Below are 21220 nucleotides of genomic sequence, written 5' to 3' on the forward strand. Positions count from 1 at the left end.
ACACCTTGCAGTGATATCTTCACCAAATATTTTAGTACAAGTTCTTTTGGTCTCTTCATTTCTGAGGCTATAGAAGAGTAACTCTGGATGGCTTAAAATAACAATGATTATATTATAGGTGGAATATAACTTTTAATGGAAACATTAGAATACTGTTCCAATAAGAAAATTTTCTAAAACAGTTTTTATAGTTATTCATAAACATGTAAAAATATACAAACACATATATAATTCCTCTAAGTGCCTAAATTCTCCATTTCTGAAAGATTTTTCTTTAATTATTATTATTTCAAAGGCCATAGACTACACACACACACACACACACTCTCTCTCTCTCTCTCTCTCTCTCTCTCTCTTTTAGGAGTACTCTATTAAAAAAAAACCCACTTTTTTTAGGCTAGTCATTTCCCACCAAAATTCAAAAAGAAGGGGAATGAATATGTTAATGCCTTAAGCAGAGCAAAGAAAAGGCAAAGATTATATGAATACATGAAGTATGCAAAGAGGTGACAAAAAGTTAATAAAAGCTGCTCTGTTCACAGTGGTTTGTTTCATTTGCCATTCCTTTTCCTTTTCATGTGAACTGTTTCAAAATAATATCCATTTAGTTTTATGCCATTCAGTGCTACATGAACAAGGAATCATTTAGTTCTTGTTTCTTTTTTTTCAACAAAAGAATGTAGTCTCCATACTAAATAATGATACAACATCTGGAAGGCAGAGTGAGACAGATTATAAATTTTCATGTAATATTTTCCTTTTATGAAGAATAACAAAAAGTCTGAAATGAGACTTTTGAAGAAAAATAACTATTTCCTAATCAAGGCTACCACTATAAACAAAAAGTCAGAGCATAGTTTCTTTTACAGTATGCTAAAGCTTTTCAGACCTATAACAAGAAATATTATTCATACAAATATATGATGGAGTTCAGCACTACATTGTTATATAGGTAAGTATTAAATGAATGAATAGAAACTTCAAGCAACTCTTTCATTTTTCATTGTATCATACATCATGGGGGAAGGGGGAAAAAAGGTTTTCCTCTAACAATTCAGAACTGGAAAAGTTCTATTAAATAAAATCCATTTACTCAAAATAGAGAGGGTTTCACTGACTGAGTCTTCCAGCCAAAAACTACTCTTACTTTTCTGAGCATCTGCAGACTTGGTGTTCTGAGCTTTGGTATCCTCAGACAGTTCCTAAATAAGATGATAACAATGACCAAGACTGAGGATCATGATTCCAATAGTGTTTCCATGCCTTATAGCATGTGCCGTGGACACTCTAGAGCTTATTCCAATGTATTTTTTTCTCTCTTCCCACTTGACATAATGAGTTGCTGTCACGGGCTTAGCAAAATGGTACCTGTCACTTTCAGATGTTTAATATTCCTCTGTAAAGGGTATGGTGACACTCTGATGAACTAGCATAAGTCTAATATAAGGCCATCTTTTCGGCCTTGCCATAATATAAAATATGGGTTACTCGGTCACCAATGACTTAGGCAAAGTGTGTCTTACGAAAATGGAAGTGTGGAAGTATGCGAGTTCATACAGCATGTCTGCCAACCACCTGCAGACACAGTAGAGAATGGAAGACCCACACTCCAATCCATCGGTAGCATTAACTCCAGAGGGGAAAAAAATCAGAATTTCTATTTTTCTCTCTTGTCATGACAATCTGTTTTTTTCCTCTCACTCCAGATTTAGAAGCACTGTGAAAACCATAATTCATTGATAGAGCTAGACCATTAAGAAGATATACAGTATATCCAGAAAAGGGATGTTTTTCTCTTATATTATCTCATTATTCCTTGGTCTAGATCTGGTGAAAGTTTCACGTTACCATATTATAATTGTTTCAGAGACAAGCACAAGTATTTTGCTTCACTAAAGCATATTTGTCATCATTGACATTGAATACAATTAACTAGATTAAACTGACTGGCTGATACTGTAATTATTTCATGTTCAAAGAAATTCAGTGCTACTCCTAAAGAGCAGGTATGGTCTAGAAGTGAGAACACTGAACGCTAGAAGGTCAACAGCATTAAGAGATCTGCTTTTAACACATATTAATAATTTAAGTTATTACTTCTGCTTTTGCTGGGCTTAAGTTACTCCACCTCTGCAAAAAAATCAATAAAAGTGCATCTGTCTGAAAGCAATGCTGGTGAAGCTTAATTAGCATTTATGATCTTTAGACAGGCAAAGGTAATTAACATGTTTATAAAATTTGATGCAGCTGAAAATAGTATATGTTGGCACTAAATTGTCACTGGTTTTTTCTATACTAATGCCAATCCTTTCATATGTTGGATTATAAGAACTTTAAGAAACAGTGTTCTGACACCAACTCTTGTCCATGATACTGACTAACGGCTAAGCCATGTAAGTGAACACATGCTTTTGTTCATGTTTCTTTATTACTGCTAATTCCTCTTATCCTTCCCATTTAGGTCCAATAACCACAGGAGCTGGATTCATAACAAAAGTGTTTACTTTCCTTTTGATTAACTTCCCTGCGTAATTAATGCCCTCAATCCTCTGGGCAGCGTTATTACATCTTCTCTGCTCTAATATGCTATCTGTTAGCCGAATACATTTTCATATTTTAGAGGGAGGAGCAAAGAGATGAGGGAGCTTCTCGCTGACTCCCATTCTGAGAATAGTATTTTTACCAAAAAGTATTTGCAATTATATTAACTATTTTCATCGCTTCTATACAATGTTGTATTGGCTGATCCTCACCTGAGAAGATACTGATTAATTCACAAATGTAAACAAGGTCCTATCAGAGACAGTTAAGAACATCTTGAGGAGTTTTTAACACTGTAAGGGGAAGGAGGGCAACAAAGAGGCACAAAGAGCTGCCAATGGGGCAGCAGGGAGGCTGCGACCACAGGGGGTGAATTCCCATCTCCCCAGAGCCTTCCTGAGGGACAGGCAGAGACTGAGGGTGTTGTCTCCCACCTCTCATCTGCCAGCAGTGCCTAGATCTGCTCACTCCAACCAAACCATCCGGAAAAGAGGCTGAGAGCTTGATGCGTTCTCTCTGCTTTCTCTGAAGCCTCCTTGGAAAGTACTCCTCAGCCTGATCTCAGGCTGTTTGCCTTAAAAGGATAAAATATCTGTAGGAAAAAAAAAAACACTGTAGCTGGCTGCAGAGACATCACATACCAGAAGAAAAGGCACTACAAGCCCGGTACCGCTCTTCCAAGGGGGCTCATCATTGGCTCACCTTCATATATTTAAGTTTCATAGAAACATCTGGGGCCCCAGGAAACAGTCCTATTGGCTAACGAGGTAGCTGCCTCACAGAGTGAAAAACAAACTTGGGATGACGGCTGATCCTAATGTGTCATATTTGAACAGTGGCCAGGACTCATGGCTGGCAGGAAAGAGGAAACATACTTACCCACTGAACGAGGTTGCTGACAATTTCCATGCTCCAGGCCTGTACAGGTAACCCCAGAGATCAAGGCAAAACAGTCAGGTGCAGATGCTATGGGGAGAGGGGAGTTGGAGCTGGCTGGCTCCACTGCAAGCAGGGCATTTGGGTTGGTAAAAAGGGACCAAGGGAAGCGCTTTCCCAAAGAATGAGAACTGAAATAACCTATAATAACTGAAGTCGAATAGTCTATTGAAAAGTTCTCAACCCTGCCTGCATATTAGAATCACCTTGGGAGCCAAGTCAATATACTTACACCTCAGGTCCAACCCACGGCAATGAAATAGAATCTCTGGAAGTGACACCCTAGGAAAGATATTTTAAAACATTTCCTAGAGGAACATGCCTAGATTCTAATATGCAGTCAAGGTTGAGAACCAACTGGTTAGGTAAGGTAATGATTGCTCACTTAGGAGAATAAACAATGATGCATTTACTAAATAGAGTACACCTATAATTTGGGAGGTAGGGGGGATTTGCTTTTACAAGCCTTTAGTGCTGAAAAGTTTTAGCCAATAGAAACATTCTACTCTGCAAATGGAAAGTTTATCCTGGTCCTTTGTATAACGCACACACACACAGTTGTCTTCTTATCAGAGTGGTTCCCAAATTTTGCTGCACACGAAAGTTATCTGAGGAATCTTTAAAAAACATTGATGGCTGGCTTCCTCCCCCCAGAAATTCTGATTTTAACTGGTTTGGGGTAAAACCTAAGCATTGGATTTTTTGAAAGCTCCCCAGATGAGTCTAATGTGCAGCAGAATTTAGAAACCACTGCCCTGTCTTATTTTTTCTACTTCTTCCTAAGTGCTTCACTTCCCATTTAATTACTGGTGAACAGATAACACTCCCCTGAGAACAGCCTATATGTGATTCATTAGGTTTTTGTGCAGTTGCCTAATCCTCACACTCCTTTGGGAAGCTGGAGAACCTAATGGCTAAGGAGAACAGTTTTGGAGTTCGAATTCAGAAACAGCCTCTTACGAAGTGTGGGACCTTGAGCAGCTCAGCTTCTCTGAGCTTCAGCGTCCTGCACCTCAGGGCTGTGAAATAGGGATACTCTGGAGTCTTCCTCACAGGGCTGTCTGATAAAAACAGCACTCCGTGGAAGGCACAGGAAACAGTGCCTGGCACAGAGCAGGTGCTCAGTAAGTGTTCTCCATTATGATAACGAAGGGCAGTGCCATTTTGACCTTTTCTGTCCGAAACAGTGATGCACTGACTTGCTCTCCTCGTTCTTTTGACTGCCACAATCCACCAAACCCTCCCCAGTGTCAGGCTACAAGATGTTTGAATGGAACAGTGAGAGGCCTTCCAAAGAAGCAGTGGCCTAAAAGGAAATATCTTAACGGTTTTCTGCCCAAATCCCAGTAAGGCCCCCATACCCAAAGGAGGCAAGACTCTGATAGACTCTGACTTGGGTGTCTCCTCTCTGAAGCCAGCTTTATCCACAAAGTCGTCTCCAACTTGCAAATCCCGTTCCAGTCTCATTGCCTGTTTATTCATTTACAAAGCCCATTACTCATTTCCAGCTCCTTTGCCAATATGGCACGGCTTTAACAATACTCATCCTGTATTGCCCTTAGCTGCTCCCCCCGACATGCCTCTCTTCTTCCCACTCTACTCTTCTGCTTCTTTTATATAAATGATTATGATTACAAAATCCATTCCGAAACGAGACGCTTTTGGAAGTATATTATTAGTCCCACCTTTCATTGCACGTATGTTTTGTGTAGCTACAGTTTTTATGCTATTGCTTGTATTTCCACGACAGTTTTGGAGAGTGAACATTTCTTCACTCTTACAAACAAAATTATACTTAGAGAGTTCAAACAGGCTGCACATACTTAACTTCTCAGGAAACAAATTTTAGGAAGAAGCCGAGGAAAGCAGTCCTTACAGAAGATGGGGAGAGGAAAGAAGAAGTGGTGTCAGGAGGCTGGGTGCGAGGAGGCAGAGACGGGCTGCCAGGGAAGGGGTGGCCAACAGCGCCAGCTCAACAATTCAGATTAGGATTCAGAACGCCGCAGACGTGATTGCATAATAAACTGGTGAGCATACTGGTAAATGCTGCCTGCAGCATGTGCTTATTTATTTAGCACTTTGTCTTGTGTTCTCCAAGCGTGGAAGGTTCAAGTCGGAGGGTCTGAACGCTAGCAGCAGGTCTGGCTCCCTGAGACGGGCAGCAGTACCTAGGGTAGAGATGGCAGAAAGAGCAGCAGCCCAGTGTTGGAACTGGTTGCTAGGATACCATGGAGACCCTCCATTGCTAGGCAGACAGGGAAAAAAAATGTTTCCATATGCCTTATAACCTGCAAACAGCAACAACAGAAACATCATCTGCCTTCTTCTACCCTTTCCCATTAGGAATCCAAACCCGACTCTTTAGCGAAACAACAACTAGGAGGAGCTTGGAAATGTGGCCCCATAGAGCAAGGAAACCGGTCCTTTATATTCTCAGGCAGTCTCTGGAGCTACTCTCTTAGGGATTGTCAGTATTCTCATTCTAAGCCCCTTTTGCAGGGCACACAACTTGACTGTGCTTCAAAACATCCTCACAGGGCTTTAGCAACCTGCTCTCATACATTTTTTTATGAAAGCTTCCACAGCTTCAAATTTACCCCATAGACTGCAACCTGAAATTAACAAAAAGCTTAAATAGGAAAGTCTATTAGAATAACATTAAGCTGGAATTGAACTCTTCCACAAAAACAAGAAAGTGAATTTTTAAAATCAACTTCAGGTTCAGTTCTCATGTTCCATTTGCCTAGGTATGTGAGGAATCTGCAATGCTAGTCTGTGGCACAAAATTAGATTATTTTCAATGGGAACAGTTTGAACTGAGTGGAAAAGGAGCTTCTTTCCTATTAACAGCGGAACTGAGTTTCTTTAAGAGTTCAAATCATCTGCGGATCGGTTACACTTAATATCCTTACCTAGCTGGGATAGTTATGTCTACTCTCAGGACTGTGCTGGTGGCGGGTGGAGGATTGGACTGACATTCGGAGATTCAGAGCTTTCCTACTGGGTAATAAATAGTCCTCTGATAAAACACACATGCATATACCCACGATTCTTGATTATTCGAAACACAGGCAGAAATGCCCTCCTCACCACTTTATAAAATAGAATCTACGATTCTCGTCCTCTCTGGCCTCAGCTCGCTCTTCCTCGAGCCCCACTACGGTGTTGCTGGCACAGTCACCAGTTGCTGTTGCTGCCCTGAGGTAGCCTCTGTGCCCTTGCGCTGCCTTCCCTTTGCTGATGGCCGTCTCCGTCCCCACCCCGCCCTCTAACCTCGTCACCACTAAATTGTGGCCATCCTCCAAACAGGTATTTACTTCACCCCCATTTCCGCAGGAGTTTCTGATACCATAAAATGAAATGGGCTCACTTACAGTTGCTAACTGTCTTAGGTGTCCCCTCTGTGACTTGCCTTACTCTGCTCTCTAGAATATTTACTTGTGCCGTATTGTTTAACCCTTTGTTAACTCCTTGATGGTACGATTTATGTATCTCTCACCTCTAACTCTGGGTGATAGTTTGGACATGGCACGTATCTCATGGAACTATTGAACTGAGCTGTAGGGTGCATTTGAAATTTAATTGCTGCCTTTGAAGAAATCTATGCTTTAATATTACACCTTCTATTATGGCACTAAAATACTAGAATTCTCTCAACTTCCTACAAAATTTAGCACAGAGCCTGTAGGAGGATTCCATTTCTCTTGAGATGTACTAGTGTCAAGGTTTAAAAGCTCGTATAAGATCTTGTTAAAATGAATGCCTCCCTAAAAATAAAAAAAAATATTTCTTTTTATCCTCAGCTCTTCCAAAGTACTTCACAGTCAAAAAGTGAAATATAACGAAATATCATCATTCTCTGAAATGCATCTGCCTCTGGGGTGAAAAGCAACAGCTTAACAAGAACACAGAGGCACTAACAACTTTTGAAAAGAACTCAAGTCTATTGAGCCCAGCTGAGAAGACATGGGAGACTGGGACAGGAAAACAGAACGGATTTGAGAATATTTACTATGGGTAAAGTGTTTAGACCATACCAGCAGATGCTGAATGTGCTAACCTATTATGGATATTTTTCTCACTTTAAGGGTTTATTTGCTCAATTTATTTCAAAATATATAGACTAATAGCTTTCTATTCTCAAGTAGCTATTTGGTAGCAGTGGAATACAGCTTCCAATTTGCTGCTGTATCAGTTCTTTGCTTCACATTCATAACAGAAAAATTGCTTAAGGGCTGTTTCTATACAGGTGTTAAAGAGACAAACAAAAAATGCTCTCTGCACCTCACACGTGCAACGGAAGGGCCCTGGCTGTCTGCTGGCCTCTGACCGTGGCTTTCCTCCGATTTCCACTTTAATGGAGAAAATTTCAAACCAAAAGCAGGTAAGTTGATTTTCATTTTACATTATTTTTAAATGATCAAAAATCACTGAAAACAAAAGTGTCAAAAATTATCCTAAAAAGGCAACCTCAGTATGGAAAAAGTAAACAAACATACTTTCATTCATCAGACAATTGAGCAGAACAGTTAACTACATCTACTGGAAAGAAAATAGAAAACTAATATGAAAAATCAATTTTATACTATTGAGATGGTTTCTTTTTAACTTGAACTCACAATAATCTGTGTGTAAGTTTAAGAAAATTGACTAAATTTAAGCTTCACAAAAGATGAAATATAAAGACAAGCACTTGTTGATAGTAAGTCTATCTAATCAAACTATCATGAAAGAAATCAAAATTCAAACACGCGTCTTTCGGTTTGGCAAGTTTTCCTGATTCTTTGTGGAGCTACCTTGTACAATCATTCAAACGACATAAAAATAATCATTTTGCATACAATATACTTCTCTTTCTCTTGAGAGGTACACTGTACCACTTAAGCCGATTTTATTCTAGTTTTCTTTATGTAAGTGTGAAAAAAGAACAGATGTTTTTCCAAAATTATTTAAGCGTGGAAGACATGCTATCATTTTCTTCAATGTAATGCTTAGAATCACCAAAACCATCATGGTAATACTTTAGTAGCTGACTTGTTCAAAGCACAAGCTATTAAATAAATATCAGAACGCAAAGCATTGTTCAATAGGTACAATGTTTATTATAACAGAATTATTTGCCACACTCATTTCATTTCCCACCATGGGTTTTAAAAAAATCTAGTTGTTCTTCATGTACAGCACTAAGAGACTTCTAAAACTTCAGCTCGTTCCTTACTGCCTAGATTCCTTCAGATCTTGTCTGATACGATGTTTAACTGGAGTTATCAGCTAGCTTGATCATATTTCATTATAAAACCTATTAAAAATGGTCTTTTTATAAAAGTGAAGTTTGTTCTGTGTTACTCCAAAGTCCTGCAACTACTAAAATGAGGTCCTATGGAATGCTTAAAGGTGCAGAGAACTGTCTTTGAGTTATTTTTTTCATTATGTGAAACTTGGCCCAGGAGAGATGGCTCGTACCTGGTTAGCTAAAACAGGAAAGCGTGTCAGGACTGCAAACTAATTGACCAGGGAAAGTTGAAGTGGATACAGACCATTCAGATTTCTAAGGCAGATCTAAGTCTACCAAACTGTTAGGGTAACGGTGTAGTCAGAATGTCAGAAATGTTTATTCTTACTCTTTCTTCATCACCCTCTCTCAGAATGAGAACTCATAAAGCTAAACCTGCATAAGTAACAGCATATGCTCTATGGGAACCAAAAGTATAGGTGCAACTCTTAAGTTTTCAAAAGTATAATGAACACAGGCTCTCGAGCTTCCCCAAATACAATAAATACCAATGAAAATAATCAAGTATTTACTTTTTCTCCTCCTATTAGTTTCTTGTGTTTATGAAGTAAAGAGTTCCAAGGGACCTTGTGTTATTATGTAACACGTCATCCAGCCACTGCGATGTAGTTAGGAATAGAGTGTCACAATCCTTCATTTTGTCAACCATGTCATTACCTATTAATTGAAAATCCCATTCATTCAGGTGTTCATTCTACATTTACCTCAAGCTCTTGTCACTTTATGCTCCATAAGAACTCTGAGTGGCGTGGTGTGTAACAAGTTCCATTCAATTCTCTCACCCAAGTGGTGAAAGCCACTGACAGCGGAACTACATAGGTCTCTAAAATGCTAGAACAATACCAGAGTGGTTGCATCAGAATCCAGGAATAAGGAAAACAATGTGTCTACCTTGTCAGTACAGGTAGTGTATGTACTTCTTTGTATTTGATCCCGGAAAACATACAATCTCTTGGGAGAAGGAAGTGCCCCATTAGTAACATTATGCAAATTCCTTAAGGGAAAGAAGCACTATCTTCCCTCAGATGTTATGAAAAGATTTTTAAGAAATCAACAGATTAGGCTTCCATTTGTGGACTGCAAATGTCATCCAATTCAAGAAATTAAAAAATCGTCCCTTTTGTATGCTCATTTGCTTATGTTTGACACTTTGACGATGACAGATCATCAGGTTTGAAGGGTACCTGCATGAACTGCCAGCATGTACAGAAACCAGGGAGAGCCACAAACGCATGGAAAGTAAGGGTGATATCACACGCATTTCATTTCAAGTCTGATGAGCCTGCATTTAGGATTTTACGGCCGGGCAGCTTTCCCAAGGTATTTGGGAAATGGGGCTTTTTATTCCGCTTCTCACACTCACTCACATGCACATAGCCGGACACACACCTGGGGAGCATTCCAACTCTGTACAAGAGGTGGCATATATGAATGTATATGCATGTATTTTAAAAAATACCTTGACATCCGACAAAGACACGAAGGCAACGTAAGTGCAGTGAGTCTGGCTCTAGAAACGTGCACAACCCCGCAAGTTGTGCCCGTTAAAATGAAACATTTCTGAGGATGAGGACAGACATGGCAAGCGGGAGGGCGGGGGCTGACAGACAATACAGAGACCCGCAGCTCCCCACCGACAGGGTGCCACATGGCCCCGGAGCGTAACCCCTGCTTACTGTGGGCTCTTGGGGTAGAAGGGCAGGGTCACATGGCTGAGATCCTGGATGTCGAAGGCTGTGGGCTCAGCGGAGATCGCCTGGCGCTTGGTGCGCGGCTCTCCCTGCAAGGTGCTCGCGCTTTGCTTCTGCGCCTGCTGGGTGGCCGGCCGGATCACCGAGCGGTACTTGTCCAGCTCATTCTGCAGCTTCTGGATCAGTTCGTCCTTCTGATCCAACTCCAGCTCCAGCTCGTCGATGAGAGCATCCCGCTGCCTCAGCTCCTCGATCTTCTCCTGGAGCGCATACTGTAAATCCCGCAGGGTGCCCATGCTCCTCCGGGCTGCCGGGGGTTCCTTCCAGACGCTGCTCCACGTCTTGGGGCTTCCTCCCCTCTCTGATCAACTTTCCCCAAAGTCGCCGCTGCCTCTCGAGTGAAAAAGCTTCCTACTTGAGACCAAAGCCAGCCCTGGCTTCTGAGCATGCCCAGTCTGCCGGCTCCAGCCACCCAGAGTTTCAGGGCAGATTTCACTTCTTGGGGCTGATGGAGAGACTGAGTGTGGGGATGAGCAAAACCGCAGGTCCAACCCGGGATCAAACCTGCGACGAGGTGGGCGCCACAGGGGTAGGGGAGGGGGCCGAAGAGCCTAGGGTGCGGTGGTAGGGGAGCAGGAGAAGTGGACGTGGATGAGGCTCCCAGGCAGCTGTTGGTCTTCCCGGGTCACTTGCGCTGGGCGCCAGAGGAAGCCAGCGGTGCGTGTGGGGAGCCTGATAACCCTCTGGGGCGACGCTGGAGGATGTGCAGGCGGAGCGAGGCGGGAGCGCCACTTTGGGGGTGGGGAGGTAAAAGGAAAGGACAGCAAAGACCCACGCAAACAGGGGAGATGTCAGAAGGCTCCCGAGCAGACCAGTCTTGCGGACGGCAGACTGCAATCTTGGCCTCGTAGGAGGGAAGAGCGCTCTCTGCATCTTAAAAGCTGTGAGTTCTGGAGGTATTTTGACCCCCAGCCTCACCAAGAAAAGCCCCCAGCCTTGGGTCTGAACTCTCCCTCTTTTCAAAGCCACCTTTCTCACTAGGAGCGCAGCACACAGGTGGCTAACGCTTGGGGGGGGGGGGGCAACAAACAAACAAACAAACAAAAACAATTTGCCCCTCAGGAGATAAGAGCCATTCTATGCCTGGGAGGGATCCCGCGAACATCCAGGTGCCTTTAGGGAAGGGAAGGGGGAGGTGGTCTTCTGACTTTTCCTCCCTAAACTTTTCCACTCTCCTTTACCTGCTCCTCCTAACTGCTCCCCTTTCTACCTCTTCCAAACTCAGGTTAATGAACATTTTTTAAGGTAAAGACCAAATGGTTTTGGGCCATAGAAGGCCACTCAGCTTCTCCACTACCCTCTCATGCGAGTTAGTGTCTACAGAATTGTTTGTGGATGAGAAAAACCATTGCTGAGCTCCAACAAATTCATCCTAAAATTGAACCATACCTTTAAAAATATTACTTCCTTGACAACCAAGCTGTCAGGTCTGTATCCTCCCACTTGAACAGCAGGACACAAACTTTGAAAAAGAGGGAAGATCATAAAGAAAGGGGGCTATTCCACTCTGCCCCCACCCACACCCACCCCTCTCCCTGCCCACTCAATATTTCCTTAACTGAGGACAGTTAACTAGCATCCTTTCTGAGTAAGGTTAATTCTGTCATCATTGGAACACATGTTTAGAATCTTCAAACATTTCTTTAATACTTACCTAAATTTCTAATATTTATCTAAATCTTCACCAACTCACCCAATTTTATAGTGGCTTTATTAGATGCCCTCTAATTACTATTTTTAGGCACTGAATGATATAAACCTCAATGCTCTACTTGGCTATTCCTTAACACTAAAACAAATAGCTAATAGTTTAAAATTGAATTGCAATCCAGAATTATTCACTGGAATCTAAATTTAGCCAAGGAAATATATATATTAGCCTCAAAAAATAAACAAACTTGCTTACTTTTACTTTTGAATTAACAATTTTTTCTATCTAAGCTAAGGAAGGAAGGCAGGAAAGGGCAAACAGCAAGTTAGCAAGCTCTTTGATTTCAGGTGATTTAAAGAGGTATAAATGACAAAAGATATATAATCCTAAACATTCTTCCACACAGATCATGACCCAATTCTCTTAGTGACACAAGACACTTAATTTTTCTGTTTTCTAACATGGATGTGTAATATGTAAAACAGATAATTCCCAAAACATTTTTATTTCTAATGCACAAAACATGAATAACTTACAAATACTGATAGCAGGAAATAATAGTTCCGAACTGTTGTTGTCTTTATTAAAACTAAACTAAGCAGAAGTACTGTAATTTTGGACACTATTCCAAAAGAGCTTCTGTGATATTTTCTTTCTCCCAGGCAAAGGGCCAAATTTTTATCTTTCTAACCTATGGGAATTCTTTAATTCCATGGGAAAATGTTTAAAACTAAATGACTTTTTCCTATCAATCTATTACAGGGGTCCAGGAGGCCAAGAGTTTATGTCTAAAAATACATCAGTAGCAATGTAGAAGGAATATCATTAGATAACTGCTAAGGAGGATTATGTTTTCGGATTCATTTGAGGTTTAAATAGGGCTACTTGATGTTTTTGATCAGCACAAAGTAGAAAAGAATCTTCTTCACTTGTAGAAAGCCTGTCTACATGTACAAGTGAAAATAGAAATGAAAGAATTTTTTTCTCCCCCCAAAATTACACTTCAACCAAAAAATATTTAGTTGTTTTTGAACAAAAATGAGGGTTTTTTTATACTAAGTTATGTAATTTTTTTTACTATTTAAGCTATCATGTCTACATGCAACTGTAAGATATATCCATGTGGCATTTTCATCTTAAATGGAAGCTTTGCAATACAAAATATACTTCATGATGAATACCATGTTGAAAGTCAGGAATCTGTTGTAATAAATGCAAAGAAAGTAAACAGCCAAGAAGAAATGACTGTTACAATTGATTTACATCTTAAAAGATGTTCAAAGTATAAGAATATATTTGGTTACAATAACCTATATTATTTAAGAAAACTTTCCCTTCAATACTTAATAATTATATATTCAAAATCCAGAATTCTAGGCTATTCTCTTCTGTTCTTGAAGTCAAAATAAATATTTTAATTAAGTTTTTCATTCATGTTCTCTTGACTGGTTGTTTAGATCTTGAAGGACCTGATTTTTCATCTTGACCTTTTGGGTGATTTCAATATTTTCTTAAACATCTTTTGCATCATACTTGACAAATACCAGGAATAAATTTAATGTGAAAAATCAAGGTCCTGCAGTTAAATTTCACCAAACAAATTTTACTATGTGTTTTCATAGTAAACTTAAGTATCTAAATTTTAAGATCAAAGATCAGGCGCAAGTCTAATTTCTGCTCATTTAGAATTGGCTGCCACAAATCTGGAAAAAAGTGGAGTGGAATGGCATATACTGAGCTCTCCCACTGCCCATCTGGAAGAAGTCTTGACCTTAGATGCTAAAACAGAGAACAATGCAGTTTCGAAGGAAGTGAGCTCATGCTCTAGAATTCCATTGTCAACTTGCAACCTACTTTTCAGCAATCTCTCTTTGTCATAACCGTAATGGAAGCAAAGTTCTACCAGTAGCTTGACCAACCAGTGGTATGTTGATGTTCTTCAATTTTGCACCCAACCCTCATGAATGAGAATAAGTATTGTATGCCTTCCTTAATAAAAATCTGAGAATTATTTAATAAAGTATTCAATAATGCAGCTATATCATAATACTGAGTATTAAAAAATAAAATCTGTGTAATTCATAATCATTCACTAAAAATATACTTTGCCTGAAAGGAACTGTGATAATTTTGTCATCCAGTTGTCCCTGCTATTGATGCAACATTTCCTAGAACAGTGTTAAGTTTGAGATTTTCTTCCGCCATTTCTTGAATTGCAAGAAACAGACAAACGAACAAAAAACCATAGCTAAGCTTTTTGGGCAATGGAAGCCACCCCTCACAGAAAATTGGTAGCAGTAACAAGTACCTCTAAGAATCTAGATATGGAAGTTACTGGTACTGATGGACATACTGATTTGCTCTAAATTGCTAACCCTAATCAAGATCACAATAAAAATAATGAACTGCCTTGAACTCTTAATGCATGGCAGCCACTGTTCATGTAACCCTATTAATTGGACATTATTATTACTTCCATTTACATTTGAGAAAACAGAGGCACAAGATCACCCACCTGATAAATGGCAAAACCTGGATTCAAATCCAGGCGATTTGAAGCAGAGCTCAATCCCTTCCCCCCAGCCCTCATTGTCTTTGGCAGGAATTCCAGCAGCTGCTCCTGTCTTGGTTCTGGATCCAGAGATGGAAGAGTGTCCTTAACATTACCTAGCCTGACTGTGGGGCTGGGGAAGTGGAAAGAGGAGAAATTTGGAAACTCCTGAAAGAGCAGGAAAAAGATTTTTTAAAAGTTTATTTTCGTAAAACTGCCTTCACTCCAGTACCATTTCATCAGGGGTTAGGATAACCATCCGTACCCATTTGCTTGAGGTTTTCCTGGTTTTAGTACTAAAATTGCTTGGGACTGTCCCAGTTTTAAAACTGAAGTTGTAACTACCGCAAAGTCCTGGGCAAACCAGGACAGTTGGTCACCCTAATTAATTGAGGATTGCTGAACCTCTCTATTATATAAATATTTTCGAATTTTGCATTCAAAGTTACTGAGAGAAAAGTAAAGCCAAGAAATATATATAACAATAATACCTATTATTTTAGGCACATTACAATCCACTTACACATTTGTTTGTGTAAATATATTTTAGGAAATCCATCATCCTATTCCAAAGCCTAATAATATGCCGCAGGAATTGTCTTTGGACTGTAAAGGAGAATGGATCAGACAATAGGATTTTAATTACACTTTTTGTAAGTCAGACAAGTATTCAAGGCTCTCTTTTGGTTCGTTGTTATAGAAATCTGGAATTTACGCACATTGGCTTCCTACAGATTAAGCACAGCGTTTCAAGCACCTATTTGTTTAACTCATAGAATTACAACATTCTTACGACTGTGTTTTGAGGAAAGGTTCGGCCATCGGGAATGCATGTTTAAATAAATATAAGTAAAAATTCTAATGGTTGGGCTGTTTGGAAGTCATACTACTCAGCATGATATATTCTGCATGGAAAAGAAAAAAAAAACTAAACCACTAATGATGAAAAACTTACTGCAGAGACTTGGAAAGTAATAGTGCATTGTACCATAATTGCTAATGTGCTTAGAGTTTAATACCAAATTAGTGTCATGCCTAATATTAGTTGAAATGAATTCTCGTAGTCCACAGCTTCAAATGATGGTAAGTTATAGTTGGGCCTCAGCCTAAACTAGTGCTCAAAAAAACATCCATGCACTAACAAAAGAAAAAAAAAAATGTCTTTGTGCTGTTAGTAAGCTTCCCGTTTCCAAAGACCAGAGGAAAAAAAGAATTTCTAAGAAGAAAAATATTAGGCTTTCTGTATTTTTTTCATGCATGGAAAAATTTTAAATGCATAAAATGGAACTTAAGATTTTTTTTCACAAAATATTATTTTACTGTATTTTAAGCCCAGTAAATACATACATGAGTATGAACATCATAATATCTCTGAATCTCATTAATAAATTATAGATTCCCAGTTCCATTTCAGTGACTCTTCTGGTATAGGAAAGTACATTATTTCCTAAGTTAAGACATTAGTATTTTCTACAAAATATTCAAAAACATTTGCAAAAGTAATTTTGCTTTTTGAAAATGGATTCGATATTGTGTGGTTTATGGGAGAACAGCTCTAGAGTCAATTATCTTTTGTTGCTTTTATATTAAATAGCTTTTAACAGATGATATAACTTACCATTTTCCCCTACAAAAATCAAAATCGAAAGTGAAAAATAAAGCTACTTTTTGCCAGTGAAATTACTAAAATTAGAAAGGTGGGAAAGTACTGAGGATATAAGAAACAATAAAATGGAGTATTGAGTAAATTATATTTTTATCAGTAAGTAAAATGAATGAATCAGGCAAGAGAAATATGGCAGGGCATTTATACTGTGCGAATGTCAGAGGTTTGGAGGAGAAGGGAGGTTGCAAGCAAAATAGCTAAGTAGGGAAACGCACAGAGATCTACATGCTCATTAACTTGATGGACAAGTAAATATTACCTAAGTTCAAACTGAGTTAACTCTTGATACAGTGGCTTTTATAGAATAACCATGAGATGGAAATCCAGAAATCCATTTCTAACAATAGCCACATGAAGCAGTAGGGTGGTAAAACAAAGGGACATCATTCTAGGGCCGAGGTGTGGTACCTGACGTTCATGGAAGCCTTACCCTTGGAGCATCTGTAGAGCCTCAGGCTCGGGCCCACGTGACACGCATATTTGCTATGCATTTGAAACCAACTGTTAAATTATCAGTCACTTTGCCTGATACACATTTTGAGGAAAATTTCAATACTTTCTTCCTTCTTCAGACTGGGTTTTTTAAATTCCTATTTCAAAGTACAGGCATTTATCTGATAGGTAAGAAAACTTTAAATATTAGTGGTTCACATTTAAACTTAAAATACATATACATAAACACCTCTATAACAAATAAGTTGCCAAAAATAGCAATATATTAAGTATCATATGGTTTTAAACCTCATATAAATAAATATAAATTAGGAAGGGTTTTCGCACTTTTTTGGTATTAGATAGACTATTTAGTGTCTGTCTTGAGTCACTGCATTATGTAAGAATGTTTGTACTCAAAGATAAGAGTTAATTTAAGAAGTTATGGAAAATTCATCTAATTTTTCCATAGATGATAGTACAGCCAAAATTCTAACCATGTAGCTTCCTTAGAAAAGTATCTATGTTAATACAAATTTTAAGTGGAAGAAAATGACAGAGAGATTTTCAAAACATTTACTTGTGGAATATTTCAAGCAATTGCTGCTGTTAGGAACATAGAGAACTTAGTGAAAAGCGCTTACTTTCACATTGCGATTTCCCCAGCTCAGACCATCTATCAGTACACAGCACGTTACATTCTCTTGGCAGCAGCAGGACTGACACTTAGCTAATGTCACAGCATCTCCACATGCACTCTGTTATTTAATTTACTTTATGCCACTCTCACAGGCACTCCCGAACATAGTGTATTAAAGGTCTGATAGCAACATTTGCCACGGTTTGATACCCTGCCTCTTTCCACCTCCAGGGGGCGGGGGGAAGGTGTTCTTATTCTTTATTTATAATGGATATTACAAAATTTTGAGCCAGGATCAATCACCACGATTATGTGATTCAATAGCCTAATTTCAAATGTAAGGTAACTTAAAGACCAAAGTAGAGGAGAGTTTAGAAACCACGTCTCCCAATTCTCAGCAAAGTGTACTGAAAGCTATGTTATTCTTTCATTTGGTATTTCATTATTTCTGATGTGGCTCACATGCAAATACAATCTCATATCTCGTAGCAATTAATAGTTATTAAAGCCAATTCAGAACACTTTAATTTGCTGCAGAGAACGAAACATATGAAAAAATCTTTGAAATGCCTCAATAGTTCTGTTACGCCTCTCCTTATATTGAAACTGTATGGAACTTTTGTTGCTACTATGGGGTCTACATGAAGGGGTGGGTGGGGGGAGTGTGCTTCCAATCAACCTTAATTTATGTCAGAGTAAACATGGGCCCATGGGATGGCTGGATCCCAAGTCTTTTGTATTATACCTTATTGACACATATCTAAGTAGGGAAACAGGGTAAACCACCTTGCTCACTAATTTTCTCTTTAGATACAGCAGCTCAAGCTTCCTCATATTACAGGGTTTTACAAGCCGTTAAAATATGAAAGACAATCATTACCAACACCGAGAAAATTTGTCTCCAATACATAGGAATCAAAAGGTAACACCCTAAAACTCACATAGAACTCTCTCGGGATTCAAATGGTGATACTTGCTTGATTACCTAAAATCATGTCATTTATCTTTGACCATTTGACATTGTTAAGATAAAAACTTTAGAATATACCAAAAGGTAATTATTTATTTAATGTTTTCTAATGGAGCACTCTACAAAATTGGCAAAAGAACAAGAAACAGTAAAGATGTATTTCAAAATACATTAACAAAGCATTTAGATTTTTACTACATTAATATTTTTTAACATAATTTTATATTATAAGAGTCTAAGTTTATGTTCCTTTAATCACTAATATGTATACCTACAAAGCAAATTATCAACATGAACACATTACATAATTTTCATTTTCTGGAATAATGAAATATCCAACTGTAAGGAAATGAAAAAATAGATGAAGAAAAGAAAAATAACCAAGAAAAAAACCATAGGGTTATGGCTCATGCAGCAGCCAAACTCAGTGGTCAAAGAACAGCTTCGCCAGAAACCTAGTAACTCTAAATGAGTGCTCTAAAAGTATATATACTACAATGCAATGTTTCCTTAAAGTGTGAACTACAAAACACTAGTTTCTTCAAATGCTGATTAATGTAACAAAAGAGGATTCCATGGTCAAAAGAGTTTGGCAGAAACAGAAACATTTAATAAAACAGATCTTTTTCTGCATTATTTCTCAGACCTTTTTATTTTCCAATATGTATTTTGAATCTCTAAGATAAATACTTAGTAAATATTTACAGTTGATTTAAACAACTAGACTTTCATCTAATACTTTGTGTTGAAACTGAGGATTTATGACTCTTAATCATTTACAAACAATTCATTACCAACTACAAGAACTTACCCCACTTGTGAAATTCCTTATCAGTTATTAACATACACAACAATATCAAGGATAAGAACTCACAGTACTAGTCCCACCAAAGTACTGCCAACCACGAGTATCTCCCCTTTAAAACCACCATTTACCCAAGCCTGTGACCACAGCCAATGACACGACAGAACACTACGCACGCATGACAAATTTGGTGCTTAGAGGAAGGACTAACACCACCATTTGACTCATAATCATATTTCCTTTCTTTAAAATTAAGCTGGGTCACACCATTGTGGCTCAAGTTAAAAAAAATACTCAAAGGAAAATTACAATGGGACTGAAATCAAAAGACTGACCTTTCAGTCCTTTAAACTCTTCAGGCCCCAAGCAATTTTAACATTTCAGGGCTTTCCCACGGGGGCCCCTCTTTCTGTCTGTAAAACCCCTCTCTGAACCCGTCACTACATTAGAATCCCAGCCCATCACGTACCCATCACCATCCTTTCATCTTTCCAGTCGTTACCTCAATGAATTCATTCTTCAGTTCTCCCCTCAAATATCGCTTCTTCCAATAATCCTTCTGAATCATACCCATGATATTCTCCCTTAAAACAGCACTTCCTGTGATTTATAATTACACATTATTTGCAAGGATATTTGTTAAACAGCTCTTATCCATTAGACTGTAAACACCAAGAAAACAAGAAAACACCTCTATTTTTTCCACTGACACCAAGATAAAAATAGGCCCTCCCTATAACTGGTTAAGTTTATCGAACGAATGAAAGTAGGACTAAATGAATGAATTCAAGAAATATTTATTTAATATCTCAACACACCACTATCAATAAACAGGAATAAAAACTGCCCCTTTCTCACTCTTCTCCAACCAACAAGCTGAACTAAATATCCTTTGACGCAACGTGAAGATGGGCCTCAAAATTCGCACCCCTCACTTGGGTGTCACTCATAAAGACATGTATCCTAAGTCCCCAAAACTTCAGTGTGACTACCTTTAAGGGGCTGATACCCTACAGCCCAGGTTTCAGTGAATGAAGAAGTCTGCAAGTCACATGCTCGACTAGGTTTTAAGTAGCACTGATTTTCTTGGAAATATTTGTGATATCTGTTGCCCTTGGGCAAGGAGTTCAAATGCGGATCTAACCCCTCAAAATAATTATCTTAGGTAAAACCTTCAAAACTAAAATATTATGACAAAATTAGCCTGAAATATGTGTTAAATACAGTTAAAAGTCAATACAGGTAATGAATTTCTCTGCAACACAAAATATCTTTATGTCACACAAAGAGTGACATAAAAATATGGTGATTTTTCTGAAAATTGATGTTTTAGCTCCCTATAATTCTGCATGCTCTTTCTATATGTAATCAGTCACATATATCACAGGCTTAATTTAAAAATGTGTTTTTGTCTTCTATCAAAAAAAAAAAAAAATCAACCATAGACACCACTCTTTAAAAAACATTGTTGCCTGTTTAAGAGCAACGGTAACTGTGTTTGTAATCAGTTACCTAGAAATATTTCTAGGAAATAATATTTCTTGATACTCATCCACCTTTTCAGATTACATGTAGACAATCCACTCTTTTAATGAACTTATAACTTGCCATAATCTCGGACTCTTTCTTATTTTTAGCTTTATAATAATTGTCTTCAAGGCTCACTGCTCTTTCATATAACACTGGCAGCATCTAACAGAAACAGCAATTCTGCAATTTCTTTTGTTTCTTCACAAGTTCTAGCTACTCCTTCAAAAAGCTGACTGTTCCTGTTGGAATTGGCCTATTTTTAATAGTCCTTAATACATTTTTAAAAGCTTATTCACATCATTGCATATTATTTTGAAAGCAAATGTTTTTAAATAAGGCACTCATAAGATGTATCAGTAATTGTTAACCAATATGTACTTCTGTCCTACCTGATCGCTTTATTTGCAATAGCTTTGGAAGTTCAGATTGAAATATTTCAAAAGCAAATTTATCT

At 38.4% G+C, this 21220-nt stretch overlaps 1 protein-coding gene across 2 annotated transcripts in view; it reads right to left on the reverse strand.

The window, feature by feature from the left end:
• Window positions 1–21220, reverse strand: part of PRKG1 (protein kinase cGMP-dependent 1) — a 1177478-nt gene that overhangs the window by 1088917 nt on the left and 67341 nt on the right. The window contains exon 1 of one of the 2 annotated variants that reach the window (XM_054572783.1): window positions 10447–10961. The exons of the other annotated variant lie outside the window; for it this stretch is intronic. Coding sequence (XP_054428758.1) covers window positions 10447–10757 — 311 coding nt within the window. The 5' untranslated portion in view covers window positions 10758–10961. Of the gene's footprint in view, window positions 1–10446; window positions 10962–21220 lie in introns of those variants that run through there. 2 annotated transcript variants of the gene reach the window in all.

Source organism: Pteronotus mesoamericanus, unplaced genomic scaffold, assembly GCF_021234165.1.
Source record: "Pteronotus mesoamericanus isolate MK-2021 breed Mesoamerican mustached bat unplaced genomic scaffold, CSHL_Meso_final contig_24, whole genome shotgun sequence".
Taxonomy (NCBI): Eukaryota; Metazoa; Chordata; class Mammalia; order Chiroptera; family Mormoopidae; genus Pteronotus; species Pteronotus mesoamericanus.